Consider the following 19,677-nt stretch of genomic DNA (forward strand, 5'->3'; position numbering starts at 1 on the left):
AATATTCAAACTTTGCCTCTAAAATTAAACCCAAAAGCTGTTGGTGAGTTTAACCCTTTTTAAACTGGTATTTTCTAAATTCTCTTATTGTGGTTATGTGCATATGAAGACATAAAAACAGCCAGGATTGCTTAGTATGGAAAGGAAACCACTAAGATAAATATGAAAGATGTTGAGACATAAAATTATGAGGTGCTTGGTTTTGCCTTGGATATTCAATGAGATTAAAAGGGTGTTGAACAGAAACAGGTAAAAGGATTTTTCTCCTCCCAAAGTCATAACTCACCTATGGATTTAAGTGCCTCCTTGTGTTATAACTGGGAGAAGTACTTTAAGAAAATACAGAAAATGCCTTGTGTATGTATGAACTAATCATGAACATATACACGTGTATGTTTGAACTAATATCTATTCTTTATCTACTGAGCCTTTAAATAGGAAAAGAACCCCTCCACAGCTGTTGTACTTCACGCCTGTATTATTGGCAGATTGCTAGAACATAAACATCACTGGTGTAATCTGAAATGGCCAATTTATGATATGAGTTATATGATGCGATACAATGTATGATATGACTGTCTGGTGCCTGAATTTATTGAGTCCTAGGAGAGAAGTGTCCTTGCTTCCTTTTATTCCTCAGATAAATAAGTCAAAGGTACTGTTCAGTCCTGTAGCCTTTGAATACTTTGGTAAATGAAAATCACTTGCTTTGCATATTGAAACCCAGCTAATTTGCAGAGAAGTTTCTAGGACGATGTTTAAGAAGAAAAATGCCTTCACATCTTTTTTCCCCCCCCTTCTTTTCATTTGTGAATTTATTCTAGAAAGCAAGAAAGATATTTTATTCCTGATTGATGGTTCAGCCAACCTCTTGGGTAGCTTTCCTGCTGTCCGGGACTTTGTACACAAAGTCATTTCTGACCTGAACGTGGGTCCTGATGCCACACGAGTAGCTGTAGCTCAATTCAGTGACACCATCCAAGTTGAATTTGACTTTGCTGAACTCCCGTCTAAGCAAGACATGCTTCTGAAAGTGAAAAGGATGAAGATAAAAACTGGGAAGCAACTGAACATTGGAGCTGCGCTAGATGAAGCTATAAGGAGGCTGTTTGTGAAGGAAGCTGGAAGCAGGATCGAAGAAGGGGTTCCTCAGTTTTTGGTCGTCCTTGCTGCTGGGAGATCAACCGATGATGTGGAGCAACCATCAGATGCCCTGAAGCAAGCCGGTGTCGTGACCTTTGCTATCAAAGCCAAAAATGCTGACCCTGTAGAGCTGGAAAGGATAGTTTATGCCCCGCAATTCATTCTGAACGTTGACTCCCTCCCTCGGATTTCAGAGCTTCAGCCAAACATAGTCAACCTGTTGAAAACAATCCAGCTTCAGCCAACAGGTACAGGGACCCCCTGGGTTTCCAAAAGGCTGAAAGACACAACTTATATGCCGCTTTCAATTTGGTAACTGGGGCAATTAGGTCTGGTGATGTTTAAAATGATTATGTAGAAACTGCATTGTACTTGGAGTTTCCTCGGGTCAGACCCTGATCCAGCAAAGCATTAAGGTCCAAACTGAATTTTAAAGATGAATAAGGTAAAAGCCTTCTGTTTGGCTGCAAGGTCTGCAGTAGGTGCTGTTACCAGTGTGTAAAACATGGTACAAACCTGAAATAAGAGGGTAACTGGTGCAGAGATCTTGATGTCTAATGCTGCGCAAAGGCTAGAAGAAGCAAGTAAAGGCTTGTATTGATTTCTCTTTCCACCCTCCTTTTTCTGGAGGAGTGGTAGGGAGTAAGGAGCACTGCAGCACGCTGGATTCACTCTTGCTCCATTATTTCTTATGGGCTATGACAGCAGTTTCTACATTTTGTACCTAGGCACCAATAAATTAGATGCTCTTGAATCAGTTATCATTACAAGCTCAATAGATGAGTACAGATTAAGTAAAGGATAGAATTTTTTTTTTTTAAATAATCACACAGCCACAATTATAAATCAACACTGTGGTATTGGAACTTATACACATCCAGCTGTGTGGTTTCCTGAGGTAGCCCTAATTTGAGAATTAATCTGTCTCCCAACAGCAGGTGGGGTCAAGTAAAAGTGTAATAACAGCCACGTCATCTCTCTGTAAAAGTCCTGGGCAGATGGACTTAGAATCATAGAAACATAAAAAGAAATAGGGCTGGAAGGGATCTCAGGGTGCCATCTGCTACATACCCTTGTCCCCAACAGGATCTTCTTGTCCAGAAGCAGCTGACATTGGTCTATTCTTTTCCAAAAATCCTCCAGTGGAGGACATTTCCCCAGTCTCCATAATCAGTCTGTGCAATTGCTTTTATCCTTATCTGTAGGTAGTTTCCCTCAATGACAAACATCTGCCTTCCCAGTCATGATTTAAGCCTTTAACACCTCTTTCAACTCAAGGATACAGATGTTAGCTCTTTCCCGTGTTTTGTGTGACAGCCTTTCCTTTACTTTTATCTTGCCACGTACATCTTGTCATGGTCCTCGTATCATCAGCTGTGTACCCAGCTTATTCAATCTTTCCTTGTAGGTCTTGCAGGTTTTCTACCTTTTCACCGTTGTCTCTCCAACATCAGCATGCTCCAAATGACCAGAGTGTAACCTTGGTCATCTCTTACTCTGTCCTTTCCATGTGGAGTCATTGCCCTTCCTATATCTGTGCAGCTTCTGCCTCAACAGACTAGTGCAACTGGTGCTCTTGAATTGCATCCTCTCTTTTAAAACCATTTCTGTCTCGTCAAGATCATTTTGAATCCCTTTGACCACCAAATACTGTGAATAATTGTGCTAATTACTCACAAATAGCTGCATCCACCTGCTAGTATTCTTGGCTAAAAGAGAGCCACCTCATATAAGTACCCATATCTTTTTCTTCTATATCTGCTACCTAGATACCTTTGTTAGGACTCTTCCCCTGCTCCTGAACTTCAGAGGAAGTATATAAAACCGGGATACACCAGGCAATATCTGCTCTCTCTTCCCACCTGTATTGCTCAACAAGCTATATTAATATTTCAGTACTATGCATTAACCCACCAGGTTTGCAACATTCTTCTTAAAAAGTAAACTTGATTTGAAGTCTGCATTAAGACCTCAACTGCCCTTGTTAACTCTTTAGATGTCTAGCATTCATAAGCAGATATCTAAGATTTTCTTCAGAGGGACAGATCATGCTCCTGCTTGTCCCACTTGACCCTGCCATAAATAAGCCAACAGCACTTTGGGGGATGCCATCTATCAGTTGCTGTGTTTGAGAGGCAGTGATGTTTTCTGCTTGTCTGAGGGAAAGCTTTGCAATTCTGTTAGTCAATAACAGAATGTGTCAACTGTTCCCTGATCTTTGACCTTTCACAGTCTTGTTTTTTTAAAAACAGACTCTTTGGTCATGATTAGCGCTTTTTTTTTTTTTTTTTGTGCTGGAAGTTAGAAAAGAAATATAAAATCAGTGTCTAGCATTTTAGGAAAGCATTTCAGCATTTTCGGTTGGATGTGACTTCCAGCAAATTCTTATTTTGTCTGAGCATGCACAGGATTATTTATTTTTAAGTTCAGTGATGACTCAGAAAAGCTTTTCTCTCTGTCTTCACCAGCTCCCTGTGAGCCCCCTCTCTGCAGTATACCATTTCCTTCAGAAACTCAGTTTTCTCTGGGAGCAACAGATCCTTGATGCCCCCAGACTCCTGTTGCATACTGCAAAGCCAGCTTCCCAGCCCCCTTGGGAGCAGATGGCTTCTCCCAGCCTCAGGTAGGGGATGGCACCCAGAGTCCCTTGGCACCCTATTTCCTATGGGTCTATGATTCTATGACTCGGTGAGTAAGGCATGGCACGTGTGGCACTGCCATTGCTACCGATTTGCACCCATCTGCCTCTTCACCAGGGATTGCATCCGATGGCAAAGGAACCGAATCACCTGTCCTCACACCTCGCTAACCCCTCCCCCAGCTTTGTACTCCTTCGGTTCAATGTATGCGGAGAATAATAATCACTACAAAAGAGAATCTCACTTATTCCCCCCTACCCTTACTTGTCTCAAACAGTAGTTGACAGAGGTGAGAAGAAGGATGTGGTGTTTCTAATCGATGGCTCAGATGGTGTCAGAACAGGCTTCCCTCTGCTGAAGACATTTGTCCAAAGAGTTATTGAAAGCCTGGATATTGGTCGTGATAAGGTCCGTGTCGCCGTCGCACAGTACAGCAATGTCATACAACCCGAGTTCTTACTTGACACCTATGAAGACAAAGCAGACCTCATCAGCGCGATCCAGGAGCTGAAAGTTATGGGAGGATCTCCTCTGAACACTGGAGCAGCCCTCGACTATCTCATCAAGAATGTATTCACGGTGTCGAGTGGCAGCAGGATAGCAGAGGGCGTCCCACAGTTCCTGATTCTGCTCACTGCTGACCGGTCCCAGGATGATGTGAGGAGGCCCTCAGTGGTCCTGAAGACAAGCGGCACAGTGCCATTTGGCATTGGGATTGGAAATGCCGACCTCACAGAGCTGCAGACGATTTCTTTCCTCCCAGATTTTGCTATCTCTGTGCCTGACTTCAGCCAGCTGGATACGGTGCAGCAGGTCGTCTCGAACCGAGTCATCCGGCTGACCAAGAAAGAGATAGAGTCACTTGCCCCTGATCTGGTTTTTACATCACCCAGTCCAGGTGAGAAGATGTTTGTGTCTGCACCGAAAGTCAGCGGCAAAATATGATGTTTAGTAACATCATGGTTGCAACACAAACTGAGAAAAGCAAAGGCGGTCACGGCTAAGACTCCAAGTCCATCTTGGTCTCACTGTCGATATATATTATTTTTATGTACTTAGGTTTGGTAGGGCCTGTGTAATTCAGCTGAGACACCTTTAAGGCCATCCCTCGAGGTGGTCCGTGTTGTATCTGCATGTAAGACCAACAAAGTGAATGCTATGACCCTAATCTTATTTTAAATTGATAGATTTCAAATCTATGCTATTCCTTCTGGAATGGAAATTGCATCGTTTTGGTGATACAGCCTTCACACCACTATAAATCAAGGTCAGCTTTCTGCTAAATGTAAGACCTGCTGATGTGTCTTACATTTGCCATGCTCCTTCACTGGGGGAAGGGAAACTGGAAGTGGGCATCAGGAAAAAGATCAGATCTTCGATTTCTGGTCTTGCTTGGAATGAATTCCAGCCAGTGTATGCCTGGGATGAAAGGTACCAACCCTAGATCAGTCCTTTTGAAGTCCACCATCCTACTCTATCTGTTCCTTTCCTTCAGAGTGAGACTGCTTTACTCCATCCTCATTTATCAGTGTGATATTCAGCTATAATTCAGGCTCTGACCTGAATTACCACTGCAGAAAACACTTTATTAGGAAGCAAAAAGTCATCCTGGAAAGGCAGAAGCTGAGAGAATTATATGATAGAAGCTGTCCTAGAGGACAAAGCCAAGGAAAGAGGGGTGGTACTGTGTGTAAAACAACCCAAGGCAAGACAACGTGCCCTGAGTAAGAAGCATCACCAGGCTACGTTTCCTTGGGTGGAGAGCCCACAAGGAATTATTGTTCCAGGTTTCCCCTACTTCCTCTTGCTTCCTTTGCTCTGGAAGTTGCTGTTCTTGCACTAGGGGGTTTGCCTAGCAGACTTGTCCTGTCTCTGGGTTGAACACAGAGCTGCCTGCTGGGGTCCCAGGAGATATCACAGGCAATGAAACAATAAACATCCTCCCTATGGCCAAAGGCATGGCCAGTGAAGTAGATAATGAGCTTAGCTGCTCTCCATAAGCAATGCCTGATGCAACCTCTGACTGCTGCCTTCTTTCCTCCAGCGGGTGTGAAAAGAGATGTCGTGTTCATGGTTGATGGCTCCCGCTATGCCGCCCAGGAGTTCTACCTCATCCGCGATCTCATTGAGAGGATAGTGAACAACCTGGACGTGGGTTTTGATACCACCAGGATATCAGTGGTCCAGTTCAGTGAGCATCCCCACGTGGAGTTCCTGCTCAATGCCCACTCTACCAAGGATGAGGTGCAGAGCGCTGTGAGACGGCTGCGGCCACAGGGTGGCCAGCAGGTGAACGTGGGGGAGGCCCTTGAGTTTGTGGCAAAGACCATCTTTACCCGGCCTTCCGGGAGCCGCATAGAGGAGGGTGTCCCTCAGTTTTTGGTCATCCTCTCCTCCCGCAAGTCCGATGATGACTTAGAGTACCCATCACTCCAAGTTAAACAAGTGGGGGTGGCACCTATGGTGGTAGCGAAGAACGTGGATCCTGAGGAGATGGTACAGATTTCCCTTAGTCCTGATTACGTATTCCAAGTCTCCAGCTTCCAGGAACTGCCCAGCCTCGAGCAGAAGCTGCTGGCTCCTATTGAAACTCTGACTGCGGACCAAATTAGACATCTGCTGGGAGATGTGCAACCCCCTATAGGTAAGGCTCTGTTGATACCAGCTGCTTCTGTGTTGCTATTCAAGTAAATGTTGCTCAAATGTGTAAATAACTTTCCATCCTTTCTCTCTAAACTGAGGTTTTCCTTAGTTAAAAACAAAGGTGTAGCACATGTACAGTTTTAGAAGGAAACTTTCAGATATGTGGAAATTATACCCAAGTACCTAAGTAGATTATAACTTTTGATTTTCGAGTCAAGTACCTAAATACGTTACATATTTTGATTTTCAAGTCAAATACCATCTATTGCCACTTAGCAGCTCTCTAGGAGAGAGACATAAATCTGGGGCTAAATGGGGCTGGAAAGATTGACAAATCCAGAGAAGACTGTTAATGAATGAAACAGATAACACTCTGAGTAATGCATACTTTGAATATTAGGCAGACTGCTAACACATGCATGCACACTTGCTCACAAACCCTTCTGAAGAGGCTCCCTGTAGCACCATGCCTAAAGTTGGCTAAAATATGCGATGCAATTTTACATCACATGAGAGCAGATAGCACAGAAATCCTCCAGCAAAGCTTAAGCAAAGACTTGACACACAAGTAATTTCCTCTGTCCTTGCTTCCTTGCAGATGTTTCTGGTGACGAAAAAGACATAGTCTTCCTTATTGACAGCTCTGACAGTGTGAGGCCCGATGGACTTGCTCACATTCGGGATTTCATCAGCAGAATTGTTCAGCAGCTGGAAGTTGGGCCAAACAGAGTGCGAATCGGTGTGGTGCAGTTCAGCAACAATGTCTTCCCTGAGTTCTACTTGAAGACCCACAAGTCCAAAAATGCTGTCCTTCAAGCCATCCGCCGCTTGAGGCTTAGAGGGGGGTCCCCTGTGAATGCTGGCAAAGCCCTAGACTATGTGGTGAAGAATTACTTCATCAAGTCTGCGGGGAGCAGGATAGAAGATGGAGTGCCCCAGCACCTAGTCCTTATCCTTGGAGACCGGTCCCAGGATGATGTGAACAGGCCTGCTAATGTGATCACTTCAACAAGCATTAAACCTCTGGGTGTTGGAGCCAGGAATGTGGACAGGGGCCAGCTGCAGGTCATTACCAATGACCCTGAGCGTGTGCTTGTGGTACGGGACTTCACAGGACTCCCAACTTTAGAAAAGAAGGTGCAGAGTATTCTTGAAGAGCTTCCGATACCTACAACAGAAACTCCTGGATTTTTAGGACCTGGTAAGACTGCTGTAGACTTTTCTGGACAGAGCACAGATAGAATTTGTATGATATGAAAATGAGTCTGTAATAACACCTTTTGATTCCCAAGCATTTAGTCACATTGCTTTAAAGAAGACTTTGAAGAAGATCTTGTTGAGCATAGGAAAGAATAGAATTAAATTTGAAATGAGATGAGAGTGCCTATCACAAAACCAAGTAATGTTGTATGCAGTGTAATAAATGTGTGGTATAAAACGTTCCTTCTTGTACGGATGTAAACCATGCCAAAGACCAATGAAACTGAAAGGTAGAGAGAAGAGGGGAACACAACGCTACTGCACTAAGCTTCTTGAATAATATAGATGCCACAAACAATTATGAATAACTGTGTTTCTTTGCACTTTTTCCAGGAGGTAAAAAGCAGGCTGACATTGTGTTTTTGCTGGATGGCTCCATCAATCTGGGGAGAGATAACTTCCAAGAAGTTCTCCAGTTTGTCTACTCTGTGGTGGATGCCATTTATAGGGATGGCGACTCTATCCAGGTAGGACTGGCCCAGTACAACTCAGATGTCACCGATGAGTTTTTCCTCAAGGACTATTCCACCAAACCACAGATTTTAGATGCCATCAACAAAGTAATCTACAAAGGTGGCCGAGTGGCAAACACTGGTGCAGCCATCAAGCACATCCAGGCAAAACACTTTGTGAAGGAGGCTGGAAGCCGAATTGACCAGAGGGTGCCCCAGATAGCCTTCATTGTCACGGGTGGGAAGTCCTCAGACGATGGGCCGAGTGCCTCCTTGGAAATCACGCAGAAAGGCGTCAAGGTATTTGCAGTTGGCGTGAGAAACATCGACCTGAAGGAAGTCAGCAGGCTGGCCAGCGAGAGCGCCATGAGTTTCAGAGCAGCCACAGCCCAGGAGCTGTCTGAGCTGAATGAGCAGGTCCTGGTAACACTGGAAGCTGCTATGGAAGAGAAATTGTGCCCAGGAACAACAGATGTTACAAGAGGTAAGCACGATCCTTTCATAATGTGCTCAGGTTATTCCAAAGGGTGGCTTTTATTATCCAATGCGTTTTGGTGGACTCATCCAGCCCACTCTTGTGCTTTGCCTATAGTCTGAGGCGCAGCATGGGCCCAGGCCTCCTCCATGAACCTGGTGGTAGGCTGCAAGCCTCTAGTACGAGAGCTGCCTGTTGGTGTGCGTCAGCATGTGAACGACTGGTGTACTGTCACGGCAGAGGTGCCATCATGGTGGAAGAATTTCAGATATGACAGGCAGGCAGTAAATAACTGACCTACTTCACATCATAGGAGGTCCTTTGGACTAAGTCTCACTACCTTCATCTCCAGATGTGTAGTCACATGATGCCAGTAGCATGTTGGCAGACCAACTTGTTTAGTGCCAAACAAAAAAGTGATGGTCCTTTTCTTGCCTGCTACATTTATAACAAGTTAATTGGACTCCTTGGCTGTTCAGTCCCTGGCATGCATGACGTGGTGGAAATGAGAATTTCTCTTGCCAGATCATTCAGGGTGCCCACTTGATCTCGTGACAGGTATATGAGAAAAAGCTAGGGCATGAGTGGTTGTATTTTAAGGTAAAATTGCCTTAAGAGAGTCCCAAGATTTGGCTACTTCAGAAGCCAAACAAGGGGAGTTGGGGTGAGTAAGCTAGCTGTGATTGCTGTCCGGCCAGAGTCCCTGCAGCTGGTTTAACTTACTACAGTATGGCAAATCCTACTCCCAGCACAACTAACCATGGCTCAGCCCTCCAGCTTTTGAGCAGAAGCATCTCCCAAACCTCTGGAGAAGCTGAAAGAGAGCCACAGCAGCCCTGAGCTGAGCAGCAGCTCCAGCCATGATGAAAAACTAACTGCAGAGAAAATCAAACTGCTCCTGGTGGTAACCATGAATGCTTCTCAAGTGCAGCAACGGTGTGATTAGTATCAAAGACATTTCTAACACCTCCGTGCTTGAAAGCCCATGTAGGCACAGGAGATGTTACATCCCCCTGACTGGAGGACGGTTGCTTCAGGCACAGGCAGAAGGTGCATGAACACGGTACAAGTACTGACAGGTTTCCTGCAGTGGAGAGAAAGCAGCAGTCATGGCTGCCTGATGAAAATGCAAAATCTTGTTAGACTTGGTTTAGTAGGCTCACCCCAGTGCTAAGCAACAATTGCACAGGAAAAAAAAAATTCATAAAATGCAGATTTTCCCAGGTTACCATTGCTATGATGAAAGGAAGCCCGAGGCACTTGTGTAGCAAATGGTGGTAGTTTTTGATACAGAGAATGTCTTCTCTTAATGACTAACAGAATAACTAGGAAAGTCATTGATTGAAAAGCAACAGTTGTATTGCTCAACAGTGTTGCTCTCCTCTCCTCACTTTCTGCATTTCCCTTTCAGATTGTGACTTAGATGTGATACTTGGCTTCGATGTCACAGATGCCGAGCCCGGCCAAAATTTATTTAGTTCCCAGAGAGGTCTGGAGTCCAGAGTCGAGTCCGTGCTGAACAGAATAACGCAGATGCAGAAGATCAGCTGCACCGGCAACCAGGCACCCAATGTCAGGGTATCCATCATGGCCCAGGCTCGGGGGGGACCCGTGGAGGTACTGGACTTCTCCGAGTACCAGCCTGAGCTCTTCGAGAGGTTTCAAGGCATGCGCACTCGCGGGCCCTATTTTCTCACAGCGGATACACTGACCTCCTACCTGAACAAATTCAGATCAGCGCCCTCTGGCAGCACCAAGGTAAGTGAAAAGCAAGGCTGCTGGGATGGTTTTGGCCAGGAAAGCTGAATTCTGGTGTATTTTGGTTGGCAAAGCGACTGTAAATTCATAATAAAATTCATTAAATAAATAAATTTATTGCAGCCAGTAGCCATGAGCACTGCTTGGCTGAAAACTATCGCTTTCTAGATTTTCCCTGTTTGTGCTTTAGGAACAAACACCTGCATGTTACAATGTACCATTGTCTGGCACAGAAATGCAAAGCTTTGTGGCCTGGAAAGGGTGTAGCAATTTCCCCTTCTCCTCTCAGATGAAACATCCCTTGGAAGACGGCCCTGCAGGTTGCACATTGATTGCGTTTCACACCTGAAATATTCTGGGTCCTGACATAAATTTGTTTCTCTCCCAGGTCATAATCCATTTTACTGATGGTGCAGATGACTCGATAGAACAGCTGGAGGCTGCTTCGTCTGCTTTGCATACAGAAGGTAATTTTTTTTCTCAAGGTAGTGATTGTAGTCCATGTTAACATGTGGCCCATTTTAACACCATGAATCCACCAGCTTTTGATAGTAATGACTAAGGATTTAATGATTTCTACACGCACTTGTTGTTCTTTGTTGCCTTCCTGTGATATTTAGCTACCTGCTGGCACCTAAGCATGTGGGTAACTCGCACTGAATGAGCTTGAAGTTGCTTGTTCTCCATTGAATAAGCTCCATTTTCAACTGAAGAGGCAGATAACGACCCATCCTTACAGGGAAGGGTGTTCAGGCTCTGCAGACCACCTTGCCCCATCACACAGCCCCTTCTGCTCCTCCCCCTCTCAGGTGTCAACGCTCTCATCTTCGTCGGGCTGGACCGAGTGAGCGATTATGACAAAGTGATGCAGCTAGAGTTTGGTCGTGGGTTCACCTACAACAGACCGCTCAGAGTTAATCTGCTGGACTTGGATTTCGAGCTGGCAGAGCAGCTTGTAAGTAACTTGGCATAGGCACTGCTGTCTTGTAATGCTGGAAGAAAGCCGACAGCTGGATGTCCTGCGGGGCTCAACTGTGGTTGAATTACACCCTCTTGGCTCTGGTCCTCTCCCCTCCCTATTTCACGTCAGCTCTTTTTACAGATGCCACAGCAAATAAAGTTAAGAGCAGATGATGGTGCTGCCTGGTCTCGTACCGCTCCTGGAGAAGCCCTACTCCAGCTGAGGCTACAGCGCATGGGATTAGGGGCGGGATAAGATGCCATCAAAAGCTGCCATGCCAAAAAGCCCACCCTCCGCTTGTATTTATACTGTTGTTTTTTTTTTTAACCTTACGCGTAATGCACTGTCATGCCTTTCAGTGCTAAATCTCTTGCAGAAGCACTGCTTTCTAGGTTTCTTTCCTCAAGTTGATACACTGCCTGTATTCCAGACATGCTTTTAACAGATGAAAGAGTTATCCTTTCTTCTTCATAGATTTACTTCCCTCCCATCTATGTAGTCCGTCTTGAGTTCGTTGAGTTAATTTGCAATCAGAATCAGTATGTCCAGTTCCTCCCAACTTCACATCTGCTACCAGCATCATTAAGCTCCTTTCCCAGTATATTTAATAAGATTGGGCTTAACCACTGATCCTTGTGTTAACCTTCCTGGGCCCTTCTCCACAAATCAAAGTGCAGCCACTTGGGAGCGAACCTTGGTTTTGGGGATAAGAGCTAGTCTTCAGCCCATTCCCAAGTAATTCAGTTGCCTAGGAAAATCCTTTCAAAATGTAAATGTGCAAAGCTGACAGGAAACATTTGCAGCCAGAAATGTACTTGGCAAAGAAAGTAAATTTTTTTCTCTCTATTGGATGATGCAAATCCAAGCTGTGATTTCTCTGAATCCATCTTTTTTTTTTTTTTCCCTTTTTCCTCTTTTGCTGTGCGCTTGCAAATTGATCTCAGCCTGTGGGTTGCTGCAATGACTTTCTCGTGGCCTATTCCACAGCCTGGATTTGTTTCTTTGGAGATGAGATTTCTCTCTTCAGTGACAGGCACTGCTCTGGGGACTGATCTTCTACTAACTGCTTTCTACAAATTCTGCCCCACACAGTTCCCCTTTAAACCCTTGCCTCTGATGTCCAAAAGGTAATGTTGACTGCTGCTTTCTAACTTTGCAACCTAACCAGTCTGCCAACACACACCTCCTTCTCCTGCTGTCATGGGTGTTTCAAGGCAGAGAGACCCCAAAATGCTGCTGGATCAACATTATGCTTGGCACGGGAGCAATTGCACAGACTTTAGGGCTTGCAGGAGTTACGGCACTGGGGCTCTGCCAGGTTTCTAACACCTTCCCATTGTTTCATGTGCATTTTGTTGTAGGACAACATCGCAGAGAGGACATGCTGCAAGGTCCCATGCAAGTGCTCAGGGCAGAGAGGGGACAGAGGTGTGCCGGGCCCCATAGGGCCAAAGGTAGGTCACTTCATCTGGAGATGAAGGGTCCCTGTGCAAGGTCAGTGTCCACCATGGTTGTGAAGGGTGGGTGATGTGCAGGCTGCGTAAGTTGTAAGGGGTGATGTTAACAGAGAGGTCATCTCCACTTGCCCTCCATTTTAAAACTGGCCATGGGCTGTGCGCAGCAGTTGAGAGCTGCTCTTCTTCCCTTTCCTAATAGCCTCTGTGTTGTAAAACAACTAAGAGGGCAGGGATGAGTGTCTGGAAGAAGGGGGTGAAGTGTCTTGTGAAACAAGTTAGGGACGTCAAGGGGTTTCTCTCATTAACTTGTTTACGCAGATGACTAAACAACTGCTTTGTGCATATCTAGGGAAATCTTGAATATCAATTTAGAAGGACATCACAGAACTATGAAAGAAATGTAGAATCCTCTCTGTTGTCTTCTAGGGGGCCACGGGTGATCTTGGCTATGGAGGCTATCCTGGTGATGAAGGAGGACCGGTGAGTGATTGCCCCTGTTCTTTGTGGTACTGCTCAAATTAAGGACCTCACCATAGTGAAGCACTTTCACTAAATATTTTCTGCTGGGAATGTGGGCATGGATTATACAAGAGAGCAAGTAGAACTTTATGTTTCCCCGACCTGATGGCCTGAGTTGCTGATCCCAGCTGCTCCTGGGAGAAGGTCAGTAAGGAGCTGCTTCAGAGCTGAAGAAGACACCACAGGGGGAATAACTTCCATTATTTGATGTGACCCAGCTCTGTACTGCTTCTCCAAGGGCAGGTGGGAATATTTGCAGTTGGTCCCAAACACCTCTGAGCAGGGCAGGGTGATTATGAACAAAATAAATTTGCCAACTTCATTAAAGCTTCAGCCTATCCCAAAGTTATCCATACCAAATACAGCTGAAAGATTTGAGTTAGTCCAAGAATAGGACCAAGAAGGGGTGTTTCTACCCATCACAGTGGCAGACAACATGAGTCCCATGACTTCTTACTAGCACTGTTTAATCCAAACTCTTACTTCATGAATCCCACGTCACCCTGGAATAAACAACTCCCCACACATCACGCCCAGGAGGTGAAGACAAGGCCAAGGGGCTGACGGTGCTTGTCACTTTTCCAATAGCACAGGCAGGGACCAAATGCTGATCTCAAATATCATGTGCGATGCAATGTTTTCCTGGGGCTTTAAGGTCAGAATGGGATTAGACATCTATGCAGAGCTCTGGGGGTTTCATCTTGTCATTTTACTTTTGAAGACATTTTATAAAGTTCTTTCATAGCTGAGAGTTTGGGAAGGATGTTTCTCTCTCTGTGATGAAGACTTGCAGTTGGTCTCTACATGAGGAAGGTTGTGGGCAGAAGATGGTGGGGTGGCCAGGCATCGATCTTTCAAAACCTGATGCTCCGTTTGTTCCTGTGCTTCCTAGCCCCCTTCTGCACTTGCTGATGCATGCAGTTATCTGAAGAAATATGCTTAGCAGGCAAACCCTGACCATTGCATTTTCCCCTCCATGCAACAGGGTGAGCGTGGACCACCGGGTGTGAACGGGACGCAGGGTTTCCAGGGATGCCCCGGGCACAGAGGAACCAAGGTATGTGTGGAAGGAGCCTGCATGGAGCAGACACAGAGTCCCGCTGGTGCGAGTCCACCAACTGCTGCTTTAGGATGTCACACAACAGCTGCCAAGTCCACTCAAGTGGTGGTGTCCACCTGGCCAAGCACCAAGGCTTTCAGCAGGTGTCATGGCTTTAGCGTTGCTGTGAAGAGCAAAAGGGCAGCCCAGCAACCCAGGGTCATTAAGGTTGATTTATTTTCTGCAGTCTGGCTCTAGGGAAAAGATGTGAGAACAGATGGATTTGTTCTTAACAAGAAGAAGTGGCATGCATGTGTCTTGACCCAGGGCTGGGACAGCATGTGGATGGAAATCTGCTGTTGGGGAGGAGGGATAAAAGTAAGCCATGGCTGTTGCTTTGAAGAGGAACCTTGAGCAAATGGTTCAGGACAGCAGCCATGTCACAAGCCAGAAAAGGTGATGAAATGTATAATATTTATGGGAAATATTCAGCAATATTAAGGGGATGTTCCCTACCATTTGCTCTGGCCACAGGATCCTCTGGCAGGGAACAGAGGAGTGCATGAACCAAGCCCATTGGTTGCAGCTGAGATACCAAGCCTCTTTAACAAGCTGTCCAATCCTGGGCAAAGGCACTGAAACTGGATCTGGATTCATATAAAATTGGGTCCAGAGAGAAAAGAAAGCCAGTAGAGAAAGAGTTGTGGCTAAGTAAGCTATTTTATTGGATCAGCTGGCTAAACCCCACGATGCACATATTTTATCTTGGCACGAGTGTTGAGGAGGCAGCTGAAGAAGAAGATTGGCATAAGAGAAATAAGGGACAGTCAAACCCTGGTACAGCAAGCCCTGGCTGTCCTGCCCCGGTCCTGGCTCTGGGTCTGCTACCGAGCACAGACCCCCTTCCCCACTGCTTCCTACAGTGATGAACTGGGCAAAAGTGGAGTAACTCCCTTTTCTGATCTCTTTAGGGTTCTCGAGGATTCCCAGGAGAGAAGGTATGGAGCTATTTCCTCATGCCACAGTGGGGAGCATGAGCATATGGATGCATTGGTATCCCCCTCCCCATTCCCTTTTCCCTAGGTGAGCATTTGACCCTTGCCTCTCTTCTGCAGGGTGAACTGGGAGAAATGGGTCTGGACGGCATTGATGGAGAAGAGGTCAGTCATTTTAATTGCTTTTCACTTTATAAAAAAATGCTTCAGTGAAGCATCTAAGAAGCACCTTGAAAGTGGCAAATATTCTAAAATATTTTTCTTTTTTAGGGAGACAAGGGTTTGCCAGGCTCCTCTGGAGAGAAGGGATACTCTGGCAGGAGGGTAGGTTTTTATCATGTTTCCAATGGGGCTAAACGATGGTGAAAAGGTGAATTTGAGCCAGGAGAGAATGGAAAGCCATCACGCTCTCCTTGGGGCTGAGGACCTGGGCAGAGGTGCGCAGCAGCAGAGATGCTTTCAGCAGGCAAGGGCGGCTCACACTAACTCTCCATCTCTTCCCTCAGGGTGATAAGGGAGTTAAAGGTGAACGAGGAGAACGAGGTGACCATGGGCTCCGTGGAGACCCGGTAAATATTGCTAAGGCATCTTCTTTATTTTCCACCCACTTTCCACCAGTGCTGGGGGTCATCAGCGAGCATGCACTCAGGCTTATTCAATGCCACTTGACAGTGGCAGGTCCAGTGACAGAGCAAGAGAAGACATGTGGGTAACACGTGCTCTTGATACCAACCTGTCAATCACTGTTTCATTATATTAAACTTTTCCTTCTTCCTCCTCTTCAATATTATTATTTCTCAGCTGAAAAGCTGTTTCTGTCTGAAAACACCAATAATACTTCATCTAATTCAGTCAAAAAAGAAAAGAAGAAATGTTGGTTCTGAGCTATAGCAGAGCAGTTTATGATGTCTGACTTCCACGTCACACTTACACAGATGTTTCTCATTGCTCTATTGCTTTCAGGGAGATTCGGGAGCTGATAATACACAACGAGGAACCAGAGGCCAAAAGGGTGAAATTGGACCAATGGTAAAGTTTCTTTGTTGTCTTTTGTTGTTTTGGGGTTTTTACGATAGGATGGGACAGAGAAAGAAAAGAGGATGCTGCCAAAAAGGTGCAAATTCTTAAACTCATCATGACTTGTCAAATACAATTTTTTTTCCACTGGAAAATGTTGTTGGTTTGCAACCAAAACTTCCTCTGGGAAGACGTCAGTTTAGAAGATGTTTTGTGTAAAAAGTGGGCGCTTTTTTTTTTTTCTTATTTTATTTTGGGAGATTGTCACTGAAAACAACTTTGTACTTGGAAATTAACTTCCTATTTTCTTAAGGCTCATAGTCAAAAGCAGACAACTGTTTCGATGACACCCAATCTGAACGTCCTGATTCACCTGAAAACTTTGGGAAAAAAACCCCACACATGCCTCTTGGAAAATTTCAAAACCAATTCGTTTTCATATTAGCTCAGAATAAAAATGCATCTTAAAATGTCAGAAGGCATTTCACAAAGAATGGGAATGTTGGCTTGTACTACCTTGGAAACGTGAAGGAAAGTCTCTGTGAGTTGTTAGAAGGATTTCCACTGATGTGGGAATATCGAGTTGCTTGTGTGAGAGTGTGAAAGGACCCATTTTTTTGAGAGCTGAACCTATTTTCTCTGGTGCCTGCTTGTATCAAGGCTCTTACTTGAGTTTTGCTTTTCCCTTAGGGAGAGCCAGGACCGGCTGGTGTGGATGGACAAGGCGGTGGAGTTGGGAGGAAGGTGAGCTGCCAGATGCCTAGTCAGCAAGAGCTGAGCTTAGCTTGACAATAACTGTTTACCCTCCTGCTTTACAAGTATTTTGTTTTTACGAGAGTCAGGAGTTCAACCTAAAAAAAAAAAAAAAAAAAAAATCAGAAGTAAAATACCTGGTGGTTTGCTGGCTTGTAGAAACTTTTAAGGTCTAAACCTGATTTTATTCCCACCAGAGTAACTGCCAAGATCAGTGGCGCTACACTTGTTTTACTCTGGCATATGCATCTGCATTTAGCTGCTGTTTTTTAACAGGCAAAAATCAAACTGGAGCTGGTGTAGCTGGGATGTCTGGGGATGCTCTCCCTCCTGCTCCGCTGCAGCCTGCCCCTCAGGGCACATGTCCCAGGGACCGTGGCATGCTTCTGCATCCGTGAGTGAGCAACTCACCTGTGCAGAGGGTTGGGGGATGCAAGGAAGGAGAAAACATGCCAAAGTTTGATTTAAGAGAGCTGGTCATCCAGCAGAAGGTAGAATGTGGGTTTCTCTCTCCTTCTGTCCCCAGTAGTTTAAACTATTCAAACGCAATTTTGGACTAAGAGAAACGGTGATACACTGATCCAAAAAGCAATAGAGAAACACGTGTGCTTGGATACTTGCATAACAAGTCTCATTCTTTTTTCATTTGCAGGGTATGACAGGACGAAGGGGATCAATAGGAGTTAAGGTAAGTGGTGATGGGGACAACACCCGGGGCTCCTACCATGCCATCGACCAGGCAACCACAACACCTACAGGGATGTGCCAAGAGAAGAGACATGCTTTGCTTCTTCCTTTCTGCCTCCTCTCTCCTTCAAATTTCCCTCCTCCTCCTCTGGCTCATCTCGCTGTGTGCTCCTTGCCGGACAAAACCAGGCATTCACGTGCCTTGGGCTGCTCGTCCTCTTCAGCATTCCCTACTCAGATGCTTTGCCTCTGCATGCTGCTGGAGCAGCATAATGGGGCCAAAGCATGAAGAATATTGATGACTGTTGATTGCAGGAGGCAAATTAACCTGCCAGTTCTGTGCTTATTCTCTGCTATAACTATATTCTGAAAAAAAAAACCTCAAACAACTGTTCTTCTCTAAAATAATTGTTCTTTCCTGCTCTTTATGCAGCTGTAAATGCCCTGAAATCTCTTCTCCCTCACCATGGTGTTGACCATGTTCCCCCCATGCTAACTTGTGTTGTCCTATTTTGCATTTAAAGGGTACCAAGGGCTCACTCGGTCAAGCAGGGCCAGCTGGAGAACAAGGCACGAGAGGGCCACAGGTCAGTGACCTTACAGCAAAATGAATGTCTTATGTCATGATGCTGTTGCGTTATTTCATCACAGCTGCTCCCTCAAAGAGTCTCGGCAGCGAGGACTGTTGGGAATTGGGTATTTTTGGGTGCGCTGTGGCCTGGCTGCCCTGCCCCAGGACATCAAGCCTGCCATTGCATTCACACCGCCAGAGATGAGACATGTTTGAAAACCATCTCTTGGGCACTGTAGTGTTTGCTTCCCCTTGCAATCTCAGTGTAGCACTGGTGTGTTTCTGTCCATGTGCTTTGACACAGTCTCTCTTTTCTCCCCGCACAGGGTCCACCCGGCCAGCTTGGCACGCCAGGCATAAGAGGAGAGCAGGGCATTCCTGGACCCAGGGTAAACCCTTCTGCTGCTTCTCAGCCATTGACCCAACTGTGCTCAGCAAGAACATCTCACTGAGCTAATAAGATGCAACCAATATGTCTTCCCATTTCCCTCTCTAGGGCTCTAACTCTGTTTCATTCTCTTATAACACAATTTTCGAGTACAATCCTCCTCTCAAGTTATGCTAAAGATTTCTGGACCGAGAGTTAAAAGAAACCACAAAGGGGTCAGGACTTCAGTGTTTGGCCCATTATGGTTTGTGATCTTAATTAAAGAACATCCCTGAATAACTGGCTGAGCATCCTCTGTGATGTTTCAACATCTGAGGCCAGAGCATGACCATCTCACATGCTTGCTAGGGGTCCCCCATGCACGTATTTCTCCCTCCTGCTGCCCACTCCAGCAAGACTCATGGCCATAAAGCCAGACACATCTTGCATTTCCCCATCCTGAGCAGGACTTTTTCCCTCCTGCATAAACCTTTCGCAGGGGGTTGGTCTGGGGACAATACAGGTTGCTGCTGTTATTTGCATTCAGCTGACCTGGTCCTTCAGCTCTTCCCGACTGTGACTTCTGAATTTCCAAAGGTGCTTTGAGAGGCACCAGCCCCAGTGTTAATACTACTGTCTGTTTCTACTGTCAACCAGCTCCCTAGCTTCTGGCACCCAGTTTTACTGACGTGTTGCCAATGTGTCTCTCCTTGTTTCTGTTCCAGGGCAGTGGTGGACCACCAGGAGTCCCAGGAGAGCGGGGCAGGATCGGTCCCCTGGGACGAAAGGTATGTCTTCACAAGCATGGGCATCAGCAACTGAAACAGCAATGAAAAGCTTCTGGATAGGAGTGAGCTTAAAAAAATACTGGACATTAACATCTTGGAGCAAAATTAGCTTCTCTTCACTGGATTGCACAGTGTGGAGTAGAGTAAGGTCTG

General features: G+C 45.6%; 1 protein-coding gene across 3 annotated transcripts in view; it reads left to right on the plus strand.

Moving 5' to 3' along the window:
• COL6A3 (collagen type VI alpha 3 chain) overlaps positions 1-19,677 on the plus strand; it is a gene marked incomplete at its 5' end in the record, with an annotated part of 54,650 nt that overhangs the window by 14,376 nt on the left and 20,597 nt on the right. For all 3 annotated transcript variants that reach the window (XM_082484644.1, XM_082484645.1, XM_082484646.1), the window contains 21 exons: positions 825-1,391; positions 4,060-4,680; positions 5,827-6,426; positions 7,024-7,626; positions 8,019-8,621; positions 10,024-10,370; positions 10,759-10,837; positions 11,180-11,325; positions 12,693-12,785; positions 13,215-13,268; positions 14,293-14,364; positions 15,318-15,344; positions 15,462-15,506; positions 15,612-15,665; positions 15,848-15,910; positions 16,305-16,370; positions 17,049-17,102; positions 17,764-17,799; positions 18,323-18,385; positions 18,696-18,758; positions 19,462-19,524. In XM_082484644.1, coding sequence (XP_082340770.1) covers positions 825-1,391; positions 4,060-4,680; positions 5,827-6,426; positions 7,024-7,626; positions 8,019-8,621; positions 10,024-10,370; positions 10,759-10,837; positions 11,180-11,325; positions 12,693-12,785; positions 13,215-13,268; positions 14,293-14,364; positions 15,318-15,344; positions 15,462-15,506; positions 15,612-15,665; positions 15,848-15,910; positions 16,305-16,370; positions 17,049-17,102; positions 17,764-17,799; positions 18,323-18,385; positions 18,696-18,758; positions 19,462-19,524 — 4,319 coding nt within the window. The remainder of the gene's footprint in view (positions 1-824; positions 1,392-4,059; positions 4,681-5,826; positions 6,427-7,023; positions 7,627-8,018; positions 8,622-10,023; positions 10,371-10,758; positions 10,838-11,179; positions 11,326-12,692; positions 12,786-13,214; positions 13,269-14,292; positions 14,365-15,317; positions 15,345-15,461; positions 15,507-15,611; positions 15,666-15,847; positions 15,911-16,304; positions 16,371-17,048; positions 17,103-17,763; positions 17,800-18,322; positions 18,386-18,695; positions 18,759-19,461; positions 19,525-19,677) is intronic.

This window comes from Vanellus vanellus (assembly GCF_965231255.1).
Source record: "Vanellus vanellus genome assembly, chromosome: 5".
Classification (NCBI taxonomy): domain Eukaryota; kingdom Metazoa; phylum Chordata; class Aves; order Charadriiformes; family Charadriidae; genus Vanellus; species Vanellus vanellus.